This window comes from Piliocolobus tephrosceles, chromosome 19 (genome assembly GCF_002776525.5).
Source record: "Piliocolobus tephrosceles isolate RC106 chromosome 19, ASM277652v3, whole genome shotgun sequence".
Taxonomy (NCBI): domain Eukaryota; kingdom Metazoa; phylum Chordata; class Mammalia; order Primates; family Cercopithecidae; genus Piliocolobus; species Piliocolobus tephrosceles.
In genome coordinates this window covers 46,522,294-46,548,759 of record NC_045452.1, presented here as the reverse complement: position 1 = coordinate 46,548,759, position 26,466 = coordinate 46,522,294, and the positions used below count along the sequence as shown (strand labels likewise).

Here is a 26,466-nt window from a genome sequence, read left to right as displayed (position 1 = left end):
GATCTAGAATTAGAAATACCATTTGACCCAGCCATCCCATTACTGGGTATATACCCAAAGGATTATAAATCATGCTGCTATAAAGACACATGCACACGTATGTTTATTGCGGCACTATCCACAATAGCAAATACTTAGAATCAACCCAAATGTCCATCTGTGACAGACTGGATTAAGAAAATGTGGCACATATACACCATGGAATACTATGCAGCCATAAAAAAGGATGAGTTTGCGTCCTTTGTAGGGACATGGATGCAGCTGGAAACCATCATTCTTAGCAAACTATCGCAAGAACAGAAAACCAAATACCGCATGTTCTCACTCATAGGTGGGAACTGAACAATGAGATCACTTGGACACAGGAAGGGGAACATCACACACCGGGGCCTATTGTGGGGAGAGGGGAGGGGAGAGGGATAGCATTAGGAGATATACCTAATGTAAATGAGTTGATGGGTGCAGCACACCAACATGGCACATGTATACATATGTAACAAACCTGCATGTTACGCACATGTACCCTAGAACTTAAAGTATAATAATAATAAAAAGAAAGAAAGAAAGAAAAGAAAGACCACAGTGGAGGGCAAAGGGGAGAGAACCATTTGAAGGCGAGAAAATGGAAGGAAGGAGCCCAGTGAGTCCTTTTTAAGGCTGAATGATACTCCATCCTATGTGTATACCATATTTTATTTATCCATTCATCCATCAAAGGACACTTGAGTCTCTTCCACCTCTTGGTTATTGTGAATATGCCGCTATAAACATGGATGTGAAGCCATGGTGTTTTTTTCTCTTGCTTCTGGTTCCATTTTAGTCTCCTTGTATCTCACAGCTGTGGGCTCTCATGCACTCATGTACCCACTGCTAATGAATCCTTCTCCTTTCCTCCTGGATAATCCACTTCAAGACTTTCTTCCCCTGAGCAGCTAGCTCCAATGCCTGGTGGTGAAGGCACCAGGAGAAGGCTCCAAGAGCCAAGGAGGAGCTTCAGAAGGGATGGAGGTTATAACCTTTCCTTTGTTCATTTGTCCTGTAATTTTTGAGCATTCACTGAGCATCAGGACCAGTGTAAGTGCTGGGGACCAGAGCTCCCTGTCCAGTCTGGAGAGAGACAAATGAGCAAGTAAGTAGAGCCATGCGGTGAGAGCAATACACAGAACAGGAGAGGCAGAGAGAAGGAAACAAGTGACTGCCGCCCGGGGGAGATGGCACAACTGAGAAGACAGGGGAGAAGGGGGGTATTTCCTAGCAGGCAGGGTAGCATGTGCAAAGATAAAGAGATGTCAAGAGTTGCAGCCTGGCTTCCTGGGGCTTCTGTGAGACCTGCAGGCTGCGACACAGGCTGGGGTGGGAGAATAGCGACTGTGAAGCGGCTAGGAAGCGGCTAGAAAAGGCAAGTCATGTGGGGCCTTGTGCACAGTTCTGAGGAGTCGGACTTGGTCAGATGGGTGATGGGGGATCTTAAGCAGGCAGGGAGGGATGAGATTAAAAGGAGCACAGTGGGCTGGGTGTGGTGGCTCATGCCTGTAATCCCAGCACTTTGGGAGGCTGAGGCAGGTGGATCACCGGCGGTCAGGAGTTCGAGACCAGCCTGGCCAACATGCCAAAACCCTGTCTCTACTAAAACTGCAAATATTAGCCGGGCATGGTGGCGGGCACCTGTAACTACTTGGTCAGCTAGGGTAGGAGAATTGGTCGAACCTGGGAGGCAGAGGTTGCAGTGAGCCAAGATTGCACCACTGCACTACAGACTGAGTGACAGAGCGAGACTCTGTCTCAAAAAAAAAAAGGGGGGGGGCACAGTGGAGGGCAAAGAGAGAACCATATGAAGGCAAGAAAATGCAGGGAGGGAGTCCAGTTACTAGAACTGCAGCAAAACTGACAGGGCTGGAACTGAGGCTGTGGCAGGAGAGTAGGAGGAAACAATGGGTGCAGACTGGACGGGTGGAGCCAGAGGTGGTTGGAAAGAGTAAAGGCGATCATTGCACATGGCAGAGTGACCGGAGTGACCAGCGCTGAAGGCAGCGATCCTGGCCTCGGCTCTCTGTGGTTTGGTAGTGGCAGGGATGGACTTGGGACTGAATAGACTGTGTAGAAAGGAGAAGAGAGCCCAGACCCAGTGCATTTTGCAGGGCCCTGTACAAAATGAAAATGCAAAGCCCCTTGTTCAAAAACGTATCGAAATTTCCGACAGGCACAGGAGTGAGCTTACTCTGGGTGGGCAGGCCTGCAGAGGAATCAGAGACCACCAGGGTGACGAGCACCAGGGAGCTGAGGTCAGTGAGAAATCCCCTAACAGGGGCATTTAGGCACCAGAAGTTCCAGAGACAGGGAAGGATTAGGATCAGCCCTCATCTCTTGGATGGGGTGGTGACAGATCTCCTCAAAGGGATCAGTTTCAGGGTGTGCGTGGGACAGGGGCACATTGAGGAGGGAGGGGACAGGGCAGGAGGGGAGATGCAGGGAAGGCATAGAGATCCTTTCTGGAAGCCTGACTGAAGGAGAAGCGTAAGGCTGGAGAGAGGTCCTGGGAAATGGGAAGAGCAGTTTTTGTTATTAGCGGGTAGAGGAGTTTGTCATCTATAAGATGTGAGCAGACATGCACAGGACTTTGTGTGGCTGGGGTCCCTGCCCCTGTGCCTTCATACTCTCCCTGACCCGCCCTTCTTCACAGTACCGGCCCTTGGCCTCTCTGGGCATGAACCCCCCACAGGCATCTCCAGATTTGAGCCTTTTCTTCAAAATCTCGGCCCACTTCAAATGCAGGACAGTTTTTCTTTTTCTTCTTTTTTTTTTTTAAATGAATTTATGATCTTGTCCTTCAAACTGCCTACTCTTAACAACTTCCCTCATCTCTCAGTAGCACCACTGTTTCCCCAGCCCTGCAGCCTGAGATCTGAAACCATCCTTGAGTCCCTCACCCACCCTTTCATGGAGACCGGGGTAGTGGGGCTCAGAGATCAGCCTGCAGGCCCCGCTTTTCTCTAGCCGTGTGAGGTTACTGAACCCCCCATGTCTGCTTTCTCGGCCACAAAATCGATGTGTAAGTGTGTGTGTGTGTGCACAAGTGTGTGTGTGTGTGTGTGTGTGTTACAAACAGCCTATCTCATAGGGTAGTTCCCACACCTGGCCCACTGTAGGAGCCCGATAAATAAATATCTGTAGTTATTGGGCTCCTACAGTGAGTGGGCCAGGTGTGGGAATTACATGATGAACAAAACAAAAATAGTCTCTCACTATACAAGTGCTGAGAACAATGGCTCACATCATGCTATCCGTTATATTATAAGTGAATGGAACTTTGCAAAGTCTCTAAAATTTTCTCCTCTTCCATTCCTTGCTTTTTAAGGCTGTAACTCCCCCCAATGTACATTCTTAAAATTGCTTCCAAACTGCTCTCCTTGCCCTTGGTTCCCGTTTCTCTCCCAGGGAATCCTCTACACTGTCCCCTAAAGACAATAGTGTCAGGCCATTTCTTTGAGCTCCCTGTTGCTTGCAGAGTAAAGTCCAAATTCTTTAGCTAAGCCTTTGAAAGCGTCTCCATCTTGTTCCAGTTTACGTTTCCCACTCATTTGCCGTGGTCGCCCCCGACTACTCCCGCCCTTCCAGCCTGTAGCCAGCCCCTGCAGGGGCTCCTAGCCCACTGCCTTAGTGTTCATGCTTTCTCTCTTGCCTGCCTCTACCCAATTCCTGCTCTTTCTTTCATGATCCAACCCCTCTGCTCCCACCCACAGCGATCTCTCCGCCTCTGACCTAGCACCTCTTGTCTGCACCATGTCTTGCTGACATTGATTCACTGTTTCCACTACCAGACACCAGTTCTCACATGTGCGTTTTGAGTCTCTAGCTCTATTGCCAATCCTGTGAAAGCAACGTAGGCTTTTCTTTTATTTATTTATTTTTTAGAGACGGAGGCTTGCTCTGTCGCCCAGGCTAGAGTGCATTGGCACGATCTCGGCTCACTGCAACTTCTGCCTCCCAGGTTGAAGCAATTCTCGTGCCTCAGCCTCCCATGTAGCTGGAGCTACAGGCACACGCCACCATGCCCGGCTAATTTTTGTATTTTTAGTAGCGATGGGGTTTCGCCATGTTGGCCAGGCTGGTCTCGAATTCCTGACCTCAGGTGATCTTCCCACCTCCGCCTCCCAAAGTGCTGGGATTACAGGCATGAGCCACCATGCCTGGTCCTCTTTTTACCGATTTTTCTGATGATACTTGCACAGCGCCTTATCTACCATAGATGTTCAATTGATATTTACTGATTTTAATGATGTTGTGCCAGGGTGCCGAAAAACAAATCTTCATGTCAATTAGTTTATTTCATTCATTCATTCATCAGATATTTACTTGGCTCTACAGTGGGCGAGGTGTGGGAATTAGATGATGAACAAAACAGAAATAGTCTCTCCTGGAGCTTATATTCATGTAGAGGAGATTGATTCTCAAAATAAACAAACAAATAAAATATTTCAAAGCATGGTAAAGATCATAAAAGAACGAAGAATCTTCATTCAATGCTCTTCATATTTTAACCAGTGCAAAATGAAAATGCAAAGCCCCTTGTTCAAAAATATATCAGAATTTCGACCAGGCACGGTGGCTTACGCCTGTAATCCCAACACTTTGGTAGGCCAAGGCAGGTGGAATGCTTGAGGTCAGGAGTTCAAGACCAGCCTGGCCAACATGGTAAAACTCCGTCTCTACTAAAAAATGCAAAAATTAGCTGGGCGTAGTGGTGTGTGCCTGGAGTCCCAGCTACTTGGGAGGCTGAAGCAGGAGAACTGCTTGAACCCGTGAGGCAGAGGTTGCAGTAACTGAGATCAAGCCACTGCACTCCAGCCTGGGGGACAGAATGAGAGTCAGTCTCAAAAAAAAAAAAGAAATAAATAAAGAAAAAGAATTTCAAGATGGTGCCAGCAGAGCATTAAACCCAGCTCTGGGACTTCTAGGACAGGATCATGATGCTGGCTCTGCCCATCTTGGGTGCTTTAATGAGACAGAAAATAAACAGAGAAACTCTCCATTTGATTTGAATCCAGCTCAGCATATCTATTTACACAGAATGCTGTAGGCCATGTGGTGGCCCTGTCTGGGATGCAACACATGGGATGTTCTGGGTGTTTCCTGCCTTTCAGATTGCTTGTCTTACTCAGCTTCGCAAGTCCTGTCCCGAAGGTGCTATGGGAAGCAGAGATGCAAAATCATCGTCAACAATCACCATTTTGGAAGCCCCTGTTTGCCAGGTGTGAAAAAATACCTCACTGTGACCTACGCATGTGGTAAGAACACCCCCCTCCCCGAACAGCTGCCTGAAGACCCTGCCTCTTTTGGGGGAGGGTGGTGATCATGTGAACGGCAGGAGTGTGCCCAGAACAAGCCAAACACTGCTCCTCCTGAAGCTGCTCATCCCAGATATCCAAGAGCCCTTTTTTCTTTCTTATTCTTGTTTATGATATTCATGTCAGATAAGCAATAGAATTTTCTTTGGTCAAAATTTGTGTAAAAGCGCCTTTAGCAATCAGATTGGCAGCCAATGGGAGGGTGGAGAAAGAACAACCAAATAGGGGTAAACTGATGTCACTGAGGACAGTGATTTTCATCTGGGTAAATTTATTGGGATGTCATGTGAGTTCACAGTCGTATTGTGTGTCTCCTATTTAACCTTCCAGTTCTGCTTTTAGGCCCTAAATGACTAACTCGCTGTACTGCCAACAGCTATTTTATCTACATGCCCACAGTGTTGAGTCAACAGATCAAATGCTTACCCTAAAACAATAAAAATTGTTACACGACAGCATTACTTTGTTTTCCTAATGTCTTTAAATGATAAAATGAAATGTCTTCTTTGTTTAGATTCTAATTTCATAAAGCCAATTAAAAGCAAATCAGCAGTTTATTATTTTCTGAGGATATGGGATTTCCAGTTTGTAATCCTAATATGTTGACTGTTTTTTTTTGTTTTTTTTTTCCCCGAAATGAGCATAAAAGCAAATGAAAAGCAAAGAGCATTATAACTGAAGAATCTGATACCTATTCTCTTGGAAATCTCTTTTTCCCCTGCCAAGCATTCCTAGCCATTTTATGTTTGGAACAGCTTTTTTGAGATATAATCCACAGACCATACAATTAACCTGTTAAAGCATACCAATCAGTGGTTTTTAGCATATGCACAGAATTGTGCTACCATCACCACAATCAATTTAAGAACATTCTCATCTCTCCAAAAGACACCCTGTATCCCTTAGCAGTCAGGCCCCCAAATCCACCCATTACACCTGCCCCATCCCCAGGCAACCCCCCATCTACTTTCTGTCTTTATGGATTTGCCTCTTCTAGACGTTTCCTAGAAATGGAATCATACAATGTGTGGTGCTTTTTGTCTGGCTTCTTTACTTAGCATCTGTTTTCAAGGTTCGTATATGTTGTAGCATGTCTCAGTACTTTATTCCTTTTTGTGGCATAATAATATTCCATTGCATCTTCAGACTTTTATATCCTGAACTAAAAATGTTGTTCTCTACAATATCAATGCTACAATAGATATGATGAAGTGACTACATAAATGTATTACCAAAATAATGGTACCTACTCTTACATCACAGGAGGGATGGCTTTACCTGCTCTGTCTTTATTCCTACTGTCATGTCTAAGCAGCTCTAAGTAGCATGGGGCCCATTTTGGCTGAGGTTCCCCCAGAGGCCAAAAAGGTCACTCTGGGTTACATCCTTGGATAGCTTGTCTGGTAGAGTGGAGGATGGTAGACTGGACATGGGTCACTCTTAGGTTCCAGTAACTTCAGACCTCTTCATCTGAGTGTTGAATAAGAAGCAGAACTTTAGCCTCCAAATAAGGTGTAGTTTTGGCTGGGGACAGGGAAAGCTGAGACACCACTGGGCTGGGGCCGCTGTAGCCCTGGGAACGGAGTATATTCTAGTGAAAGGAGACCAGGTGATTGGCATAGTGACAGCTAAATCTGGAGATGTATTCAGAGTTGATGTTGGAGGGAATGAGCCAGTTTCTTGGTCTTACTTGGCATTTGAAGGTGCAACTAAAAGAAACAGACCAAATGTGCAGGTTGGAGATCTCATCTATGGCCAATTTGTGGTTGCTAATAAAGACATGGAACCAGAGATGGTCTGTATTGACAGCTATGGATGAGGCAATGGAATGAATGTGTTGGGCAGGAGGGTCTGCTTTGTAAGGTGGCTGGGCTTCATTAGAAAGCTGTTAGCTCCAGATTGTGAAGTCAAACAGGAAGTGGGAAAGCTCTATCCACTGAAAATAGTATTTGGAATGGATGGAAGAACATGGGTTAGGGGAAAAATCATCCAGCAGACTTTAATTTTGGCAAATATTTTAGAAGCTTGTGAATACATGACATGTGATCAAAGAAAACAAATCTTCTCCAGATTGGCAGAAAGTTGATGTAGGCGGACTTTTTTAATGGGTCCGTTGAGCCAAGAAACCATGGGTTTCCTGGGGAAAACTTTTCTCAGGTGAACCTCTCCGCATTTAGATACTCAGAAGACGAGGTATGAAGGTACATATTATCTTATTAGAGTCTAATTAAAATATTTTTATAAGTAAGTTACTGGTTTTCACCCATACTCTTGTGGGAGAGAAAATCATTACAGAATCATCATGTATCTTTTGTGTACAATAACATTTGCTAAAACATTTTTTTTAAAGGTGCAGTTTCTAGTGTGCTTTCAAGGATGAAGCAAGAACAGTTCCTACAGTTGAGGCTCTTCTTAGTTAATTGTATTAGTCCGTTTTCACACTGCTGATAAAGACATACCTGAGACTAGGCAATTTACAAAAAAGGGGTTTAATTGGACTTACAGTTCCACATGGCTAAGAGGCTTCACAATCATGGCAGAAGGCAAGGAGGAACAAGTCTCATCTTACAGGGATGGTGGCAGGCAAAGAGAGAGCTTGTGCAGAGAAACTCCCCCGTATAAAACGATCAGATCTCGTGAGACTTATTCACTATCATGAGAACAGCACAGGAAAGACCCCCACCCCAAGATTCAATCATCTCCCACAGGGTCCTCCCACCAGGTCCTTCCCACAACACATGGGAATTACGAGATTCGGGTGGGGACATGGAGCCAAACCACATCACTAATGCTGAGATGAAAATGAGCTTTCAGGGCCTGGGGGTCACAAGTCCCAGTTCAAGCTTTTCTTCCTCCTGTCACTCATTCAGCACATTGTTTCACCCTTTGTGTCAGGAGCTGTGCTGGGTGCCAGGTCACTCATTCAGCACATTGTTTCACCCTTTGTGTCAGGAACTGTGCTGGGTGTCAGGAGCTGTGCTGGGTGTCAGGAGCTGTGCTGGGTGCCAGGGATTTTGTAATAAACAAAGAGACACGGCCGGGCACGGTGGCTCACGCCTGTAATCCCAGCACTTTGGGAGGCCGAGGCGGGTGCATCATCTGAGGTCAGGAGTTCGAGACCAGTCTGGAAAACATGGAGAAACCCCATCTCTACTAAAAAATACCAAAAAAAAAACTAGCCGGGTGACGTGGCGGGCGCCTGTAGTCCCAGCTACTCGGGAGGCTGAGGCAGGAGCATGGCGTGAACCCGGGAGGCGGGGCTTGCAGTGAGCTGAGATCCGGCCACTGCACTCCAGCCTGGGCGACACAGCAAGACTCCGTCTCAAAACAACAACAACAACAAAAAAAAAATACAAAATTATCTGGGCATGGTGGCGCATGCCTGTAATCCCAGCTACTTGGGACGCTGTGGCAAGGAGAATCACTTGAACCCGGGAGGCGGAGTTGGCAGTGAGCTGAGATCTTGCCACTGTACTCCAACTTGGGTGACAAGGGTGAAACTCTGTCTCAAAAAAAAGAGACACGGTCCTGTTTTCATGGGGTGAACAGTTGAGGGAGAAAAGCAAGCATTAACCGGATAGCCAGACACATCATCATGATTATTGTGACAAATGCTATTTTAGAAAAGGGCAGAAGACTATAAGAGCGGAGGGGGCCTAATTTAGCTTGGGGTGGTGGTTTAAGTCTTCCAAAGAGAACCGTCCTGTAGGGTGAACACTAGGGGATGCACGCTAGCTGCACACTAGGGGCCGAGACACTGAGGTTGCTGAGTGGGAGAGGAAAGGCATTGAGGAGGAGGAGATGGCCCTGGTTTCCACTGCTGAGAACAGGGTCCTGCACACCGTAGGAGCTCCATGAAGAGTGTTTTCAGGTTCCTAGTGTTTTCACCAACATATCTGAAGTGGAGCGGGACGGTGATCAATCACACCCCAGTCCCCGACCTCATTCTGAACCAGTTTGAAACAAGATGCAAAAATCTGACAAGTGTGTTGACAACGGTGATTTTAAAGGTCCTAAAAGATTCTCCGGATGTCGGAGCCATTTTCACCTAGTAGAGGAGCACGTTCCCTGCAGTGGCCTGTGTCATACACAGCCAATTTAATCTTTTTTGCTGCGTGGTTATTCTGCCAAGTGCATCCTGGAATGCCCTTCCTCTCTGAGCTCCTCTACAAAATGCTGATGCTTTCTCAAACTGTAAAGCCTCTGGCATTTGCCAAGAGCCAAGGCCCTCCTGAAGCCATAGTTTGAGAACAAACCAAGAAGCAGACACAAGAAAGAAGTGCCACTCCTGGCAGGGAGAGATGACACTTCCTAGGCTACTGCTGCATCCTTCTCAGGGCCCAGAAATGAATGAGAGTTAATTAAAGCAGAAAGCATTTTGCAGCTCAGCTCAGCTCTCCTGAGGTGCCATGGTCCCAGGATCAGTGGTGTGCCCCGAGGACAGCCAAGGGACATTCCTCGAGGCCATGGAAATCATGAGCCACCTCCAGCAACTTCACCGGGCCTCCCTGGAAAGTGTCCCTTGCTGCTGACGGGCACGAAGGCGCCAGGGCCTCCTGTATGTGGAAAACTCACAATCTAGGAATGTCCCGTGGTTGTTGATCCTGGGACATCCCCAGAAGAATTGAGTTAAGCCCTCCGAGAAAGGAAACAAGGTTTTCTTGCTGCTGAAGATGTCTCACTTGTTCTTTTTAAAAAAGCAGTACAGTTGAATTGGCAGTTTGTTTTGGCTTTCTTTCCATTTCCTGTTGCTACCTCTCCGAGATCTCAGCTGGGTTGAGGAACAAACAAAAATAAGCAATTTTCTGCAGCAGGAATATTCGGTTTCCACTCCCTTCTCCCAGCCTGCAGCAGTGTACTTGGCCTGCAGAATTCTTGCTCTGCCCTCTGTTTCAGCTGGGTGCTGTCATCTGCCGACTACTTTGCATGGGGATTCTGACATCCCAGGGCTTATTCTTAGGTCAGTTCAGCAGAGTTTTAAACCACCTTCAAAGGAGTCGGTCACGCTGCCATCCTCTCTGCATCTTTCTGTAGTCCTTTCTGATAATATTTAGCAAATCACTTTAGCACAGAGTCTTCGAATTCTTTCCAGACTTATGATGGAAAACACAGAGGCAAAGAGCTTGGGGTAGAAAGCAGAAGAGTAGGTGCTGGGAGAGTTTGATGGTGGATTTTGAGTTGGTCACAGTCATTTTGCTTTATTAAGTCCAGGGAAGCTCATCTTCAGAGTTAACCACCCTATTTTTTTTTTTTTTTTTTTGACAGAGTCTCGCTCTGTCACCCAGACTGGAGTGCAGCGGCACAATCTCAGCTCACTGCAACCTCTGCCTCCTGGGTTCAAGTGAGCATGGCCGGCTAATTTTTGTATTTTTTAGTAGAGACGGGGTTTCACCATGTTGGCCAGGCTGGTCTTGAACTCCTGACCTCGTGATCCGCCTACCTCGGCCTCCCAAAGTGCTGGGATTACAGGCGTGAGCCACTGTGCCCGGTCCAGAGTTAACCACTCTATTGAGGTGTTGTTTATTTGCCTTAAAATTCTATTACACGTGAACACAATTCAATGATTTTTAGTAAATTTAGAGTTGTGCAACCATCACTACCCTCCAGTTTTAAAACATTTTCACAATCCCCCCAAGCTCCCTTGTGCCCATTTGCCATCACTGCCTCATTCCCATCCCCCACCCCCCGGTCCCAGGTAGCCACACATCTACTTTCTGTCTCTAGATTTGCCTTTTCTGAATATTTCATACAAACAGAATTATGCAATGGATGGTTGTACGTGTGTGTGCATGGCTGGCTTCTTTAACTGAATATAATGTTTCAAAGGTTCATCGATGTTGTAGCATATATCATATCAGTACTTTACTTTTTTTTTGGAGATGAAGTCTCACTCTGTCACCCGGGCTGGTGTGATCTTTGCTCACTGCAACCTCTGCCTCCTGGGTTCAAGCAATTCTCCCTGCCTCAGCCTCCCAAGTAGCTGAGATTACAGGCATGTGCCACCACGCCCTGCTTATTTTGTATTTTTAGTACAGACAGGGTTTCATCATGTTGGCCAGGCTGGTCTTGAACTCCTGACTTCAAGTAATCTGTCCACCTTGACCTCCCAAAGTGCTTGCCACCATGCCGGGTCTTCATTCCTTTTTATTATGGAGGTATATTCTGCTGGATGGATATATCATATCTTGTTTTTATTCTCCATTTTTTTAATATTGCAAAATGGACCTGAAACCACCTTTCTGGGGTATTTGATGATCACGTGGATACCGTTGGGTTGTGTGTATGTCTGTGTATCTAGCAGGAAGAGTGAGTGATTCTTGCTCTGATTTGGAAAGTGATTTTAAAATCTTATCTATGTTGCATTTAAAAATATATTAAGAGTCCACATTTTAAAAATATAGCACGTATTTAAAATCTTTCTTTTCGGCTTTTAGTTCCCAAGAACATACTCACAGCGATTGATCCAGCCATTGCTAATCTAAAACCTTCTTTGAAGAAGAAAGATGGTGAATATGGTAATTTTTATGGCTTACTACCAGCATTTCTCTTTAAGTAAAGGTAAACAGCCCCTGGGTGACCACAGCTGGGCACACCTTGGTTAGAATGGAAGGGGCTGTCAGGAGGTGTGTTTCAGGTACTGGTCCTGGCGATGATAGTGCCTTGGCCAATAGTCGCAAATGGTGAACACCACTTTATTTTGTTTTGACTTTTTAAAAATCAGAAGTAGGATAAACCTCCCCTTCATTCTCCTCTCACTTGCTAAAAGGAAAATCACTTTGAAAAGACATCTGCTCAGAAATAAATTTGGGCTTCCTGGGTTACACAATGAGCTTTATGCAAGGCTGAGTCCATTGGAACCTGCGTAGGCGCCAGGGCCATCTGGGACCTGAGGACCTCTGTACCTCTGTACACGCCACCTTCCTCCTTAGTTTCCTCCCTTCCTCCCTCCCTCCCTCCCTTCCTTCCTTCCTCTCTCTCTCTTTCCCTCTCTCCCTTTTCCCTTCCCCTTCCCCTTCCCTTCCCTTCCCCTCCTGCCTCAGCCTCCCAAGTAGCTGGGATTACAGGTGTCCACCACCATACCTGGCTAATTTTTGTGTTTTTAGTACAGACGGGGTTTTACCATGTTAGTCAGGCTGGTCTCAAACTCCTGACCTCAGGTGTTCCCCTCGCCTTGGCCTCCCAAAGTGCTGGGATTACAGGTGTGAGCCACTGCACCCGGCCCCTCCTTAGCTTTCACTTGGCTTTTGTAAACGGGGTGGAGGGGTGGGGAGTAGAGGAGGTTGAGCATTTGGATTTTCTTATCAAATCTAGAATGGAATCCAAACCCATGGGGTCCCTAATAGAAACTGCAGAGATCCGGTAGAGCATCTAAGATGTTAGGCTTTGGTGAGAGTTTTGTCTTGTGTTACCTTTATTATATGTATTAGATCTTTCCACCCTAAGTATAAAAGTAAAGTATGCTTGATATGAAAAACACACCAAAGCACCCCAGTCCAAAAGCTCAGAGAGAACCATTGATAATGTTCTTCTGTGTCCTTCTAGCTGGTCACCTTGACTTTCTGGCAGGCTCTGTGTTTCTCAGCTCCACTTCTCTTTCTTTTTTAAAAAGATTAACTCATTAATTAACTATTATTATTATTTTTGTAAAGACAGGGCTTTGCCACGTTGCCCTGGCTGGTCTCGAACTCTTAGGCTCAAGCGATCCACCCACCTCATCCTCCCAAGGCGCTGGGATGACAGGCGTAAGCTACCGCACCCAGCCTCCACTTATTTTTCTGACAGGGTTCCCACCCGATCCATAAACCGCCTGGTCCTCCTGCAGTGGAGGCCTGAAAGCCAGCGCTGTGCCATCTCTTCTCCAAGCCATCTGTCCTGTCTGACATGGCTAGGAGTCCCCCAAGCCACCAGACTACCCCATCACAGGCTTGCTAAGCTCCATCCAGCAGTGCAACCAGGATCTACAAGCAGATTTGCCCCACATTTTGCTGTTGTTTCCAAAAAAGAGTAGACCAATACAACCTCCCTCTGTAATGGAGGCTTGTTTTATCTCTGGCCACACAGCGGACAGCAACTCCATGCTTAAAGTGAGATATTATTGGCCAGGCGTGGTGGCTCATGCCTGTTATCCCAGCACTTTGGGAGGCCGAGGTGGGCAGATCACCTGAGGTCAGGAGTTTGAGAACAACCTGGCCAACATGGTGAAGCCCCATCTCTAATAAAAATACAAAAATTTGCTGGGTGTGGTGGCATGTGCCTGTAATCCCAGCTACTCAGGAGGCTGAGGCAGGAGAATCACTTGAACCCAGGAGGTAGAGGTTGCAGTGAGATGAGATCGTGCCATTGCACTCCAGCCTGGGCAAAAAGAGTGAAACTCCATCTCAAAAATAAATAAATAAGTAAGTAAGTAAATAAATAAATAAATAAATAAATAAATAAATAAATAAAATAAAGCGAGATGTTATTAAGGCTCTGAGGGGCATGATGAATGTCACTGTCTTTAGGATGGGAAAGTCCATTTGTTCCCTTCTACAGTGGAGTGGAAAACCAGCACCTGAAGTTGCAACCAACACTTAAAACAATTTCTAATCCTTTTTGTACTTTAATATTTTCAGGGACTGCTTACTATTTAATACATGCTCTTCCTGGGTTAATCTTCCATAATTTAGCCAGAGGCCTATTTATTTGATTTCCACGACTTTTAATTATTCTGGCAGTCCCTGGGGTAGGAGCAGCAGGGGTCTCTTAGAATAGGTGAACTATGAACAGCTGTGATTAATTGGTTTTGCATATTTCACGAAACAGGTATAAACTTTGACCCAAGCGAATCGAAGATTCTGAGGAAAGATGGAATTCTTGTTAGCAACTCTCTGGCAGCCTTTGCTTACATTAGAGGTAAGTCAATGAATCAAAGCTTCCTAGAATGCTGATGGATTTACTAAAGTCTTGTTAATAAATGTGCTGTTCAATTATAACACTCAGATAACTAAAGGACGATGACTTCAAGTGTGACATGCCAACCACCACTTCTAAGATTCAGAAACAGAGAGGCCTGAGTTCAGGCACAGTCGCAACCAGGCAGCCAGCAAGAGAACCACAGAAACAGACAAAGTCATACTGTTTAGGAGTTGAGCTCCACAGATGTTTTTTGCCTTTGAAAAGTAGAAACCCAAGGAATGCATTTCCCAGCTCTAAAATTTGGGAAGGAACTAGGATTATTGAATTCCAACCCTGGCTGGAAGAAAAATGAGCCAGAAGGTCACTTAGTAAACAAGACAGATCATGCCCCATGAAGACAGAGCCACTTTCTGGGTCATGAGTGTTATTCCTAATGGTTGCCAAGGATTCCCTTGTTAATCTTCTCCATGAGGATCAGTCAGACTCAGCCCTCATGAATTAACAGAGCCAAAAGGCTTATACCAAGGCTGACCACACTGTGGGGATGTCTTCATTGAGGGGAAGGTGTGTACAATTTTTCCTCACCACTCTCTCTGCTTATCTTAAGATAGAACGCATTTTGGAATGTCATCTGCAAGTTTCAGCAATGCCTGGCTACGTTCAGAGAGACAAAAACCAGAGACCTTCAGTAAAATACATGTTAATGTAACACATAACAGTATTACTATTTGAGGCCTGCAAAGATGCAAAGATAGGGCTATTTGGGGTAAGCCTGTCTCAGAGGAAAATAGAGGCTTAGGGAATGTATTTGTCTGTTCTCATGCTGCTAATAAAGACATACCTGAGGCTGGGTAATTTATAAAGGAAAAAGGTGTAATGGACTCACAGTTCCACATGGCTAGGGAGGCCCCACAATTTTGGTGGAAGGCGAATGAGGAGCAAAGTCACATCTCACATGGCGGCAGGCAAGAGAGCTTGTGCAGGGGAACTTCCCTTTATAAAACCATCAGATCTTGTGAGACTTTTTCACTATCACGAGAACAGCAGGGGAAAGAGCCTCCCCCAGGATTCAATTACCTCCCACCACGTCCCTCCCATGACATGCGGATTATGGGAGCTACAATTCAAGATGAGATTTGGGTGGGGACACAGCCAAACCATATCAGGGAATGATCTCAATACATGAGATGCAGAGTTCAGTCTTGGGGTCCGCTGCTGTTCTATTGTCCTCCTGCATCAGGATTCCTCCTATGTGTGTTGAGTGGTTGTTGGTTTCTTCTGCGGGTCCTCTCTTTTCTAGCCACCTTCTCATTTTCATGTCTTGCTGTTCCTGATCATTGTCAATGTTAAGAACTGTAAGGATTTTTATTGTCAAAAATATCCCCATATTTACAAAGTCCCTGGGGAGCTTCTTGGAGAAAAGCCATCATGAAAATCCTCCAGTCAGAGAATAATGATTGAAGGGGAACAAGACTGACATTGTGCTCAGTGAGCTGTGGCCGTGCTGTGTGCTTTATCCCAACTACCTTGTCGATTCCTCTCAACAACTGCCTTGGCCAGCCCAGCTGCCATAACAAAGTACCCGAGACCGGATGGCCTAAATAACAGACATTGATTTTCTCACCATTCTGGAGGCCAGTTCATGATGAAAATATTCACCAATCACTTTCTGGTGAGGGCTGTCTTCCTGGCTTGTGGACAGCAGCCTTCTTGCTATGTCCTCACATGGCAGAGGGGAGGAGAGATGGAGACAGAGACATCTCTTCTTTTTATAAAACCACCAATCCTATCAGATTAGGACTCCACCCTTATGACCTCCTTTAACCTTAATTAACTCCTAATGAGTGCACTGGGGGGAACACAATTCAGTCCATAGCCACAACACTGAAAGATGGGACTCTGGTCCCCTGTTCTGCACTTGAAGCCAGTGGTCAGAGGAGTTGAGCCATTTCCCTGAGGACACTATGGACAGCAGCAGGGCCAGGATTCCGGCTCAGCTAATACAAGACTTGCACTCCAGCTACTCTGAATTTTGAGGGATGCAGCCACCTTCCCACTCTGATCCTGAGTTGTCTAAATTAGCTTGCCTCCATCCCTTTCTATCCTTTTATATGTGACTGTCATTCCCAGAAACCACAGGATAGAGTTATTTTTTAGTGATTGTCTGTCCTGCTAGAAGCTCAGCTCCACAGGGGCAGGTGCTTTGTCATCTTATTTCGTGTCGTGTCCCTGCATCTAGGATGTGGTGCTGGTACAGAACAGGTGCACAGTCAGAACAGTTGAATGACGACTGCTGATCTGGGCTTATGAGCATTTTCCTGTGCCTTATTGTCATCCAATATATGCTATTTATAAGACGTCAAATTTTAAAAAATGTAAGGACTTGATGAGCTGTTATTTGGTTTTACTGAGGGATGTTTTGGGACATGGATCTCAGCAAGCCATGACCATGCCTCCATATAATGTCCAAGAGAAAGAGTCTCTAAATGCACTGTGTTGGATGTTAGCTAAATGAAATCACCACAAGAAGCTCGTGACTCAAATCATGGAGGCTCACAAGGTCCTAGTGGAACGGGCACCTCTGGACTTGCCTGTGGGTTTTCTTGGTGTGTCTGTGTCACTGTCTGGGTGGCCACTCTAGAGGTGGGAAACATGCAGCACATGCTCGGGGGTCTGCAGGACACTGTGCCACAGAAGTGCATGTGGACATCAGGCTGGGCCATTTCGACCTGAACAGGCAGTGGCCACCAGCCAGTGTCACACAGCGCAGAGCTCCATCCTCACTGCTGCTGGAGAGAGGTGCCCAGACAACTCTCAGTCACATCCCTGGCCCCACTGGGGGGATGTGACCCACGGGCTGAGCTGAGGTCTCTAGGCACCCCCAAAGCAGGAGCAGCGGGGAGCCAAGAGTGTAAGCAGGGCAGTTTCCAGCCCAAACCACCCAAATAGGTGGCAAATGGAGTGAATCCAAAAGTACATTTCCCAGGTCAGGCTGCAAGTGGCTTTGACACAGTAGTGTAGTCCAGTGTTCATGGGGACAAGGAGATGAGAAACCAAAATCAAGAGGTTTGTCCCCTGATATTAAAGCACAGAGGTTGATGGAAGAGACAGGAGGATGTCTAAGAGTCCCTTGTGAACAGTGTCTCCTGGGGCCATTTGAATGACCTGTAAGATGGTTTTCTCAACACTGAAAAAGCTTTGTAGGAATGTTTGAATTTACTGGCATTTCAATAATGCGGACTTACTCCCTGAATTCATTCTAGAATGAAGATCATGAGTCTGAGGAAGCTCATAGAAAAAGATGGGAAATTAGAGAAATGGAAAAGGAGGAATGATGTGTATGTGTGCATGTGTGTGTGTAGGTGCCTGTGTGCATGTGTGTGTGCATGTGTGTATGCATGTGTCTGTGTGGGTGTGTGTGCATCTGTGTGTCTGTATGTGTGCATGTGTATGTGCACGTCTGTGTGCATGTGTATCTGTGCATGTGCACGTGTGTTTGCATGTGTGTGTATCTGTGTGGTGTGCATGTGTGTATATGTGTGTTGTATGTGTATGTCTGTATGCATGTGCATGTGTGTGTGCATGCATGTCTTTGTGTGTGTGCATGCTTGTGTGTTTGCTGTATCTGTATGTGTGTATCTGTATGTGTGCCTGCATGTGTGTGGGTGTGTATGCATGCAGGTGTGTGCATGCATGTGTGTATCTGTATGTGTAAGTATGCTGGAAGTTCTTAGCGAGGCAGTTTACTAACTGGCTCAGCGTGAGCCATTGTCCCCTGGCAGATTGTGCCCAAGGGGACTTATTTATTTAGACAGTCTTGCATGAGAATATGACCTCTCCCATTCCACCCAATTACTGTTTCATTGACATCTGGCTTTGGGTGTTTACGTCCTATGTGCCTGCATGCATGCCTTTTGTGGCCTAATATTTCCATTGTAGTCCCTATCCCCTTGGGATAGTGACAGATGTGTTGTCAGCCTCTGGCAGGCCCTGCTGTGAGCTTTGGGGGCACAGGAGTGCAGAAACTGGGCAGAAGGGACAGTCTTGCAGCCTGGGATGTCCTGTGTTGGGAGGCATCATTGTTTCATAAGGAGGAACTCTAGGGCCTCAGACAAGCTCATACTGAAAGAGAAACACAACAACACACTGCAGAGTCAGAGCTACATGATCCCCCACCAGGGAGGACCACTGGAAATCAGCACCACCTACTCACGGAGATGTGGATTCGGATGTGTTCCCACGGTCTCCAACATCTGATTTTATGACAGAAGGTTTCTGTCATATCCCTAAGTGCTGTCAGACTAGCACCTGGTACACTTTGTGCTTTCTTCTGGACAGCCCTAAGGCCCTGACTGCTGCCTTGATCCTCTCAACGGCAATAGGGCCCCGACAGGGAGAACCCTAGCCATGGCCTCTGGGTGTCTTATCTGGACATGAACAAGCTGGAGCGTGTGTTGGCCCCAAGTCAGGATCTAAGGGTGGAAAGGAGCCTTAAAGGCCATAGGTCCTCCTTCGGAGGCTCCCAAGGGTGTACAGCAGCTGATCAAATTAAAGTCATTCACTCCAGCCAGGGATGAACCAAGGCTAAATTTAGAACAATGCCAGCAATAACACAGTGTGAAGATTCTGTTCAATCACAAGGAGAACTTTGTTTTTCCAGAATACAGAATAGGGAAAGGAGTCACAAAAGTATAAAGTAGTCCAAGTGATTCTAGCGAACAGTTGACATGCCCTTAGTGTAAAGCCTGGGGCCATAGAGAGAGCCCTGGCCTGAACCTGGGGTCCCAGCCAAGTTTGCACAAGTGACTTGGCTACAACAAGAGGGGTTGCAGGAAAGATGGTTTATATATGGTCTGTGGTTGTTTCTGCACTACAACAGCAGAGTTGTTATATTTGCAACAGAGACCATATGGCCCATAAAATCTGCAATAGTTCCTATCTGGCCATTCACTAGAAAAGGGGGGCAAGAGAGGAGGATGGGGACCAAGTGCCTGCAGGGAAGATGGAGCAGAACAGTGTTTCATCCTGTTTTTCAGATAATGTCACAAGGTCGAAAGACATCTTAATGAAAGTGAAAGTATAAGGCACCTACCAGGAGATAGTCACACCAGATGCCATGGCTCACACCTGTAATCCCAGCACTTGGGGAGGCCAAGGCAGGAGGATCACTTTCAGCCAGGAGTTTAAGACCAGCCTGGGCAACAAAGTCAGACCTCACCTTTACAAAAAAATATAATAAAAAGTTAGCTTGGCATGGTAGTACATCTGTACTTGCAGATGGCCTCTTCCCTCGCCTAAGCTTCTAAGGAGGCTGAGGTGAGAGGATTGTTTGAGCCCAGGAATTCAAGGCTGCAGCAGGCTATGATTGTGCCACTGCACTCCAGCCTGGGTGTCAAAGGGAGATACTCCTCCTCTTTGTCTCTCTCTCTCTCTCTCTCTCTCTCTATATATATATATATATATATTCACAATGTATTTGCTGTCAAAGGATTATCATCAAGAGTCTATAGAAAATATACACATCCTTGGGCTGGGCACGGTGGCTCACGCCACAGTGGCTCACACCTATGATCCCAGCACTTTGGGAAGCTGAGCAGATCACCTGAGGTCAGGAGTTCGAGACCAGCCTGGCCAACATAGCAAACCCTGTCTCTACTAAAAATACAAAAATTAGCTGGTGTGGTGGTATACACCTGCAATCCCAGCCACTTGGGAAGCTGAGGCAGGAGAATCACTTGAACCTGGGGCGGGGGCCGGAGGTTGCAGTGATCCAAGATCATGCCCCTTACACTCCAGCCTGGGCGACAGAGCAAAACTCCATCTTTTATATGTAAGAGGAAAAGCACAGGCAACTCAGAAAAAAATGGGTATGTGACATAAGCCAGCATTTGGAGAAGAGGAAATAAATAAGCATTTGAAGATGGGTACAGATCTGGGGACCATCATAAGTTACAATTCTATACCCATGTGATTGGAAAAAAATGTAAAAGTCTATGTGAGCCAAGTGCTGGAGAAGATGAGGACTGACAGGATTTCTTACACATTGCAGCCACTTTGAACACCATGTTGGCAGTAGTTCTGAAAACTGAAACTCACATGCCCTAAGCCCATCAATTACCTCCTAGGGTAGTACCCAAGAGAAACGCTTACGGGTGTTGACCAGGGACATTTACAAGAATGCTCATGATCATCCACAAAAGCAGAAACCTGACAACAGCAAGAGAGCAGGTGAATAAACAGTTCCTAATCCACCAGCAGGAGAGTGGATGAATAAACTACATTATAGTCAAGACAATGAAATATTATACAGCGATATGATATTAAGTTAAAAAGAAAACACACCAAGTTTCCAACACTGACTATAATATTATACCCTTTAAATAAAATTTTAGGAATAGAGATGGAAAATAAAACTATATAAAAAAGGAAACAGGGGAGTAAGGAGCATGGAATTCAGGTGGTAGTCACCTTAAGAGGGAGGCTGGGGGATGGGGAAGCACAGGTTAGACACAGGTGTGGTCAAGGCCTCACTGCTATACAGGTGTTCGTTCATAGCACTGATGCTAATTACAGTATTAAAAAGTAATTCATTACATAGACATAAAGTAGGGCTATGTATTGACCAATGAAGAGAATGTCTCATGTTCTAAGGATTATGGGTAATTTAATTCAGTCCACATGGCATCCTCAAAATATGAAAAAAGAGGTACAGTAGCAAGTCCATAGTTACCCGCTGTGGCAACCTGCTCCCTTCTTGGAACCTGAAACGTCCCCATTGGACTTCTTTCACTTGCTGCTTAAGTCACTGGTGGAATTGACTGCTGGAATTGATTGCTCTGCTGTGGCAGAGCCAGTTCTTGCACCCTACTCTGTCTGCCCTGGGTACCTGGCCCCTCCCACAACACCACCACTGGGAGAGAAGGGGAGGGGGCCATGGATGACCATTGTACCTCAGGCTTGAGCTGGATGGAATTGTTTCTGTCCAGATCTGTCCCTGGCCTGACCATGGGTGGCTGGAAAAGACTATAAATGGATGGGATTCCGTTTCCTCACACTCAGCACTCCTTGAGGTCGGCAGCATCACTGCCAGTGGGGCTCAAAGTTTATGTTTTCCAAGACAGAGAAGTTGAGTTGCGGCCCACCTTGAAAGCCCTAACAGCACCACAGAAGGAGAGGGTTTGGAGAGGACAGTGGCTCAAAGATTTCGGGGGAGAGGAGGGCTGCAGGACGGGGAGGAAAGGAGGGGAATTCAAAGGGGAGGAAGATGAAAATGAAGCCAGGAGAGATGAGGCTTCAATCTGCATATTACTTACAATATACAGGCTTCTATCTGTATATTCCTTACAATAATATAGTATTATGATACTTACCATATTATTAATATTTATAAATGATATACATATTTATATTATTTGTTTTATTTTGATTTTTTTTTTTTTTTCTTTGAGGCAGGGTCTCACACTATTACCTGGGCTGGAGTACAGTGATGCAATCTTGACCTCCCAGGCTCAAGCAATCCTCCCACCTCAGCTTCCCTAGTAGCTGGGACTACAAGCACACACCACCAGGCCCAGCTATATTTTGGTATTTTTTTTAAATAGACATGGGGTTTCACCATGTTGCTCAAGCTGGTCTTGAACCCTTGAGCTCAAGCGATCCACCCACCTTGGCCTCCCAAAGTGTTGGGATTACCGATGTGAGCCACGACACCCAGCATATTTTTGTATTTTATATTACAGTTGGCCTTCTGTATCCGTGGGTTCCACATCTGTGGGTTCAACCAATCTCAGATTGAAAATATCTTTTTAAAATAGATAGTTGCATCTATACCAAAAATGTACAGACTTTTTTTCCTGTCATTATCCCCAAAACAATACATGATAACAACTACTTACCTAGCATTTCCATTGCATTAGCTATTACAAGTAATCTAGAAGTGATTTAAAGAATAGGGGAGAATGTGCTTAGGTTTTATGCAAATTCTGTGCTATTTCATATAAGTGACTCAAGCGTCTGTGAATTTTCGTAGCCTGGGAGTGTATGGGGTAGGGTCCTGGAACCAGTCCCCCACAGATACCAACGGATGACTGTATATTTATATTTACTTTTTAATCTGAAAAAGAATAGAATAAAGTTTTGCTGACATCTATTATATTATTACTTAGGTTCACATACATACTTCACACATAAATTAATTCTTCATGAGCTACCTCTACTACTACTACTAATAGCAACACTTTATTGAGCATTTACTATGTGTCAGTAAATATTCTAAGAGCTTTTTAGGAATTAACTCATTTCACTGTAACGACTCTGTGGTAGAAGATACTATATGCCCCATTTTACAGATGAGGAAACTAAGGCACAGAAAGATTATGAAACTTGCCCCAAATCACACAGCTAGTGAGTGGCAGACCTGAGTTTGAACTCAGAGGAGTCTGGCTCCTGACCCCCCTGCTGTGTGTTTTTCTCCTACACATACATATATTGACTCCATAGGCTCAAAAGCTTTTTTAAAAAAAATGTCAGTGGGGATATATGATGATTTTGGTGTAGACAGTCTCAAAGATGCTGGACTGGCATTCTTCATTAGCCCCCTGCTTGGGCAGACATCTGTTTCTGTGGGACTTGGCATTGGTGGAGTCTGCCAGCTCCTCCCAGCTCCTGACACGTTCTCTTCCTCCTGCAGCCCACCCGGAGAGAGCTGCCCTGCTGTTCGTGTCCAGTGTCGGCGTCGGCCTGGCCCTCACATTGTGTGCCCTGGTCATCAGAGAGTCCTGTGCCAAGGACTTCCGCAAGTTGCAGCTGGGGAGGGAGCAGCTGGTGCCAGGAAGTGACAAGGCCGAGGAGGACAGCGAGGATGAAGAAGAGGAGGAGGACTCCTCTGAGTCTGATTTCCCAGGGGAACTGTCGGGGTTCTGTAGGACTTCATATCCTGTCTACAGTTCCATAGAAGCTGCAGAGCTTGCAGAAAGGATTGAGCGCAGGGAGCAAATCATTCAGGAAATATGGATGAACAGTGGTTTGGACACCTCACTCCCAAGAAACATGGGCCAGTTCTACTGAAAACCACATGCATCTTAATGCGGTCGCACTTTCTGAAGAAGGAAGGATCCCAAATGCCCCTCCGGTTCTGGTTCACCTGTACCTTCCATGAAGGAAAATTTGTCATGTCATCCAACACTCGTGAAGCCAGGAAGCTATTAAAGGGATGTTTCAAGCTGTTTCCAGCACATTCCAAAATAAATGAGGAGGGAAGAGTCTTTGTTTTCTGTATTTATTTGAATTTGTGTCTATACATTAATAAGTCTATGCATAATTAGAATTTACATTTTTTGAGCGCTTATAATGCCAGGCACTATTCTAGCTGCTTTTCATGTTCTGAGTCATTCAGTCCTCACAATGTCATGAGATGGTACTCTTATCCCCATTTTACAGATGAGCAAACAAAAGATTCCTATATATACACATAAAATAGCTATACAGATACTAAGCAAACATGAGCTTATGAGTGATTTTAGCCACTGACTTGTTTAGACCAAGGGTTAGCAAATTTTTTCTTAAAAGGCATGATGATAGGCTAGGCACAGTACACCTGTAATCCCAGCACTTTGGGAGGCCAAGGCAGGTGGATCACTTGAGGTCGGGAGTTTGAGACCAGCCTGGCCAACATGGTGAAACCCTGTCTCTACCAAAAAAATAAAAAATTAGCAGGGTGTGGTGGCACGCGCCTGTAATCCAAGCTACTTGGGAGACTGAGGCAGGAGAATCATTTGAACCCAGGAGGCAGAGGTTGCAGTGAGCTGAGATCATGCCACTGCACACCAACCTGGACGACAGAGTGAGAGACTCTGTCAAAAAAAAGAAAAAAAAAAAAAAAAAAAAGCAAGATGATAAGTATTTTAGGCATTGTGGGTGAAATCCTCTCTGCCACAATTACTCAACTCTCCATTGCAGCTCAAAAGCAGCCACAGATAATACATAATGAATGAACTTGGCTGTATTCCAATAAAACGTTCTTTTTGGACACTGAAATTTAAATTTCATTTTATTTTCACATGTTCCACATTCTTTTTTTTTTTTTTTTCCAAACCAACCATTAAAAAATATAAAAGCCTGAGGCCAGGAGCTTGAGACTAGCCTGGGCAACATAGTAAGACCCTACCTCTATTGAATTAAAAATTTTTTTCAATAAAAGTAAATAAATAAAAATGTAAAAAACCATTCTTAACTCAAAGGTTGTACAAAAACAGACAGCAGGATGGATCTGGCCTGTAACCTGTTTTTGTAAGTAAAGTATGGTTTGCAAAGCATAAAATATTTACTTTCTTGCCTTCTATAGAAAAAAGGTTGCTGACTCCTGGTTTAGAGTTTAAAACAGCATCAAGCCATCAAGCAGGGTACCTAACAGTGCTGTGGGCCAGGATCAAGTGGAGCTGGCTCCCACCTCTCCAAAAACCCCACTGGGGTACGGCTGGGTGGAGGAGCAGAAGAAAGAGTTCAGAAAACAGACCCAAGTGGGAGAACTAATGATTGTTTCCTGCAGACGGCTCCCCCTGGTAGACAGGAGGCTTATAGCTGTGGCATCAAATAAGAAAACATGTATTTTTTTTTTCTTTTTTGTCCTAGTAATCCCCGGGGCTTAGAATATTAAAATGATTGCAATTTTCATATGTCTACTACCAAAGAGCTCTCTCTGCGTTATCTTACTTCATCATCACTAACCCTGTAAACATACGTAGATGAGGAAGCTGAAGGCTGCCAGGGTAAGTATCGTCCGGCCCATGTCACACAGCTGGGAAGTGCTTAGACTGACTCATCCTGAGTGCTCAGGAAACATAGCAGTTCCCACGTGAACTCCTACAGTGACAGGTATAGAGAAGGCATGTCTCTCTCAGTCCTGCAGACCATCAGGGTGAAGGGCCTATCTGCAAGATGCAGAGGAGGGTGGGTGTGGAGTGAGGAGGCTCAGCTGCCCAGACTGGGGAGAGGGTCTGTGGCATTCGTTTTTAGTGAGTTGAAACCCACATAATGTAAAACTAACTCTCTCAATGGCATTTAGTCCATTCGCAATGTTGTGCAAATTCCACCTCTACCTAGTTCCAAAATGTTTCATCACCCCAAAAGAAAACTCTCTACCCATTAAGCAGTCACTCCCCATTCCTCCCTCCCTCCAGCCCCTGGAAAACACCAATCTGCTTTCTGTCACTATATGGATTAGCCTGTTCTGGATAGTTCATGTAGATGGGGTCACACAATATGTAGTCTCTTGTGACTGCCTCATTTCACTTAACATGACATCCTCAAGGTCCATCCATGTTGTAGCAAGCATAGCATGTGTTCATTCCTTTTCATGGCTGAATAATATTCCATTGTATGGCTAGCCCACAGTTTGTTTATCCCACCATCAGCTGGTGACATTGGCTGTTTCCTTTGGCCACTGTGAATAGCGCTGCTGTGAACATTTCATGTGTGGCGTTTTTCACCAGCACAAAGCAGCACCTACAGAGCTGGTGGGAAATCCTGTGTGTCCACTCAGTGGAAGGAAGGGGAAAGTCAAGATGGCTCAGAATGACACCCCCTCTTCTACCTTCTGCACCTGCCAATTTCAAAGCAAGCTTCCCTTACGCAGACCCCCTGCAGGTGGGAGAGCAGGGATTGGCCAAGAGAGGTGTCACACAGATGGGCTGGGGGTGGTTTGGGTGGAGACTGAAATTCCTCCGGACTTCCAGGCACCAGAATTTCTCCCATGGGGAGAAGTTGAAGGGGCTGGGAATGATGTGTTTTAACCCTTTTCCTTTTCCTGTTTAGAAAAAAAATATGCGACTCACTGTCAGCACTCATTTAATTTTACATAAACACACCTTGAGGCTGAAGCAAATCTGACTGATTTTCAATGTGAACATAAAATATAAAAAATGTTCTTGGAGTTATTTCTAAACAGAACTGACATCAGAATCGTCTATTTCAGAAAAACCGAATCCATCAAATGAATCTTCAGCCAACAACTGTTGGAGAATGAAGTTAACATCAGGCATGGGAATGCTACATTTTCTAGGATTTGACATTTTCAGCAATCGAGGATTACTCTACTCTGTAAGTGGAGATACCACTACCAAAAGCAGAATGCTATAAACAGAATAATGTATTTTGTTTCCAAAGTCAATATACAAGAGCAATGCAGAAATCATAATAAAATAGAGATTTCCTGGAAAATTCTCTCTGA

General features: G+C 45.4%; 1 protein-coding gene and 1 pseudogene across 3 annotated transcripts in view; both read left to right on the top strand.

The window, feature by feature from the left end:
* EVA1C (eva-1 homolog C) overlaps positions 1-23,503 on the top strand; it is a 104,070-nt gene extending 80,567 nt beyond the window's left edge. For 2 of the 3 annotated variants that reach the window (XM_023190446.3, XM_023190433.3), the window contains 4 exons: positions 5,142-5,285; positions 11,780-11,860; positions 14,148-14,237; positions 22,930-23,503. In XM_023190446.3, coding sequence (XP_023046214.1) covers positions 5,142-5,285; positions 11,780-11,860; positions 14,148-14,237; positions 22,930-23,306 — 692 coding nt within the window. In that variant the 3' untranslated portion in view covers positions 23,307-23,503. The remainder of the gene's footprint in view (positions 1-5,141; positions 5,286-11,779; positions 11,861-14,147; positions 14,238-22,929) is intronic. The other variant, XM_023190444.3, reaches the window with a different exon arrangement.
* Positions 6,672-7,466, top strand: LOC111524643 (annotated as a pseudogene).
* Positions 23,504-26,466: the final 2,963 nt, after the last annotated feature.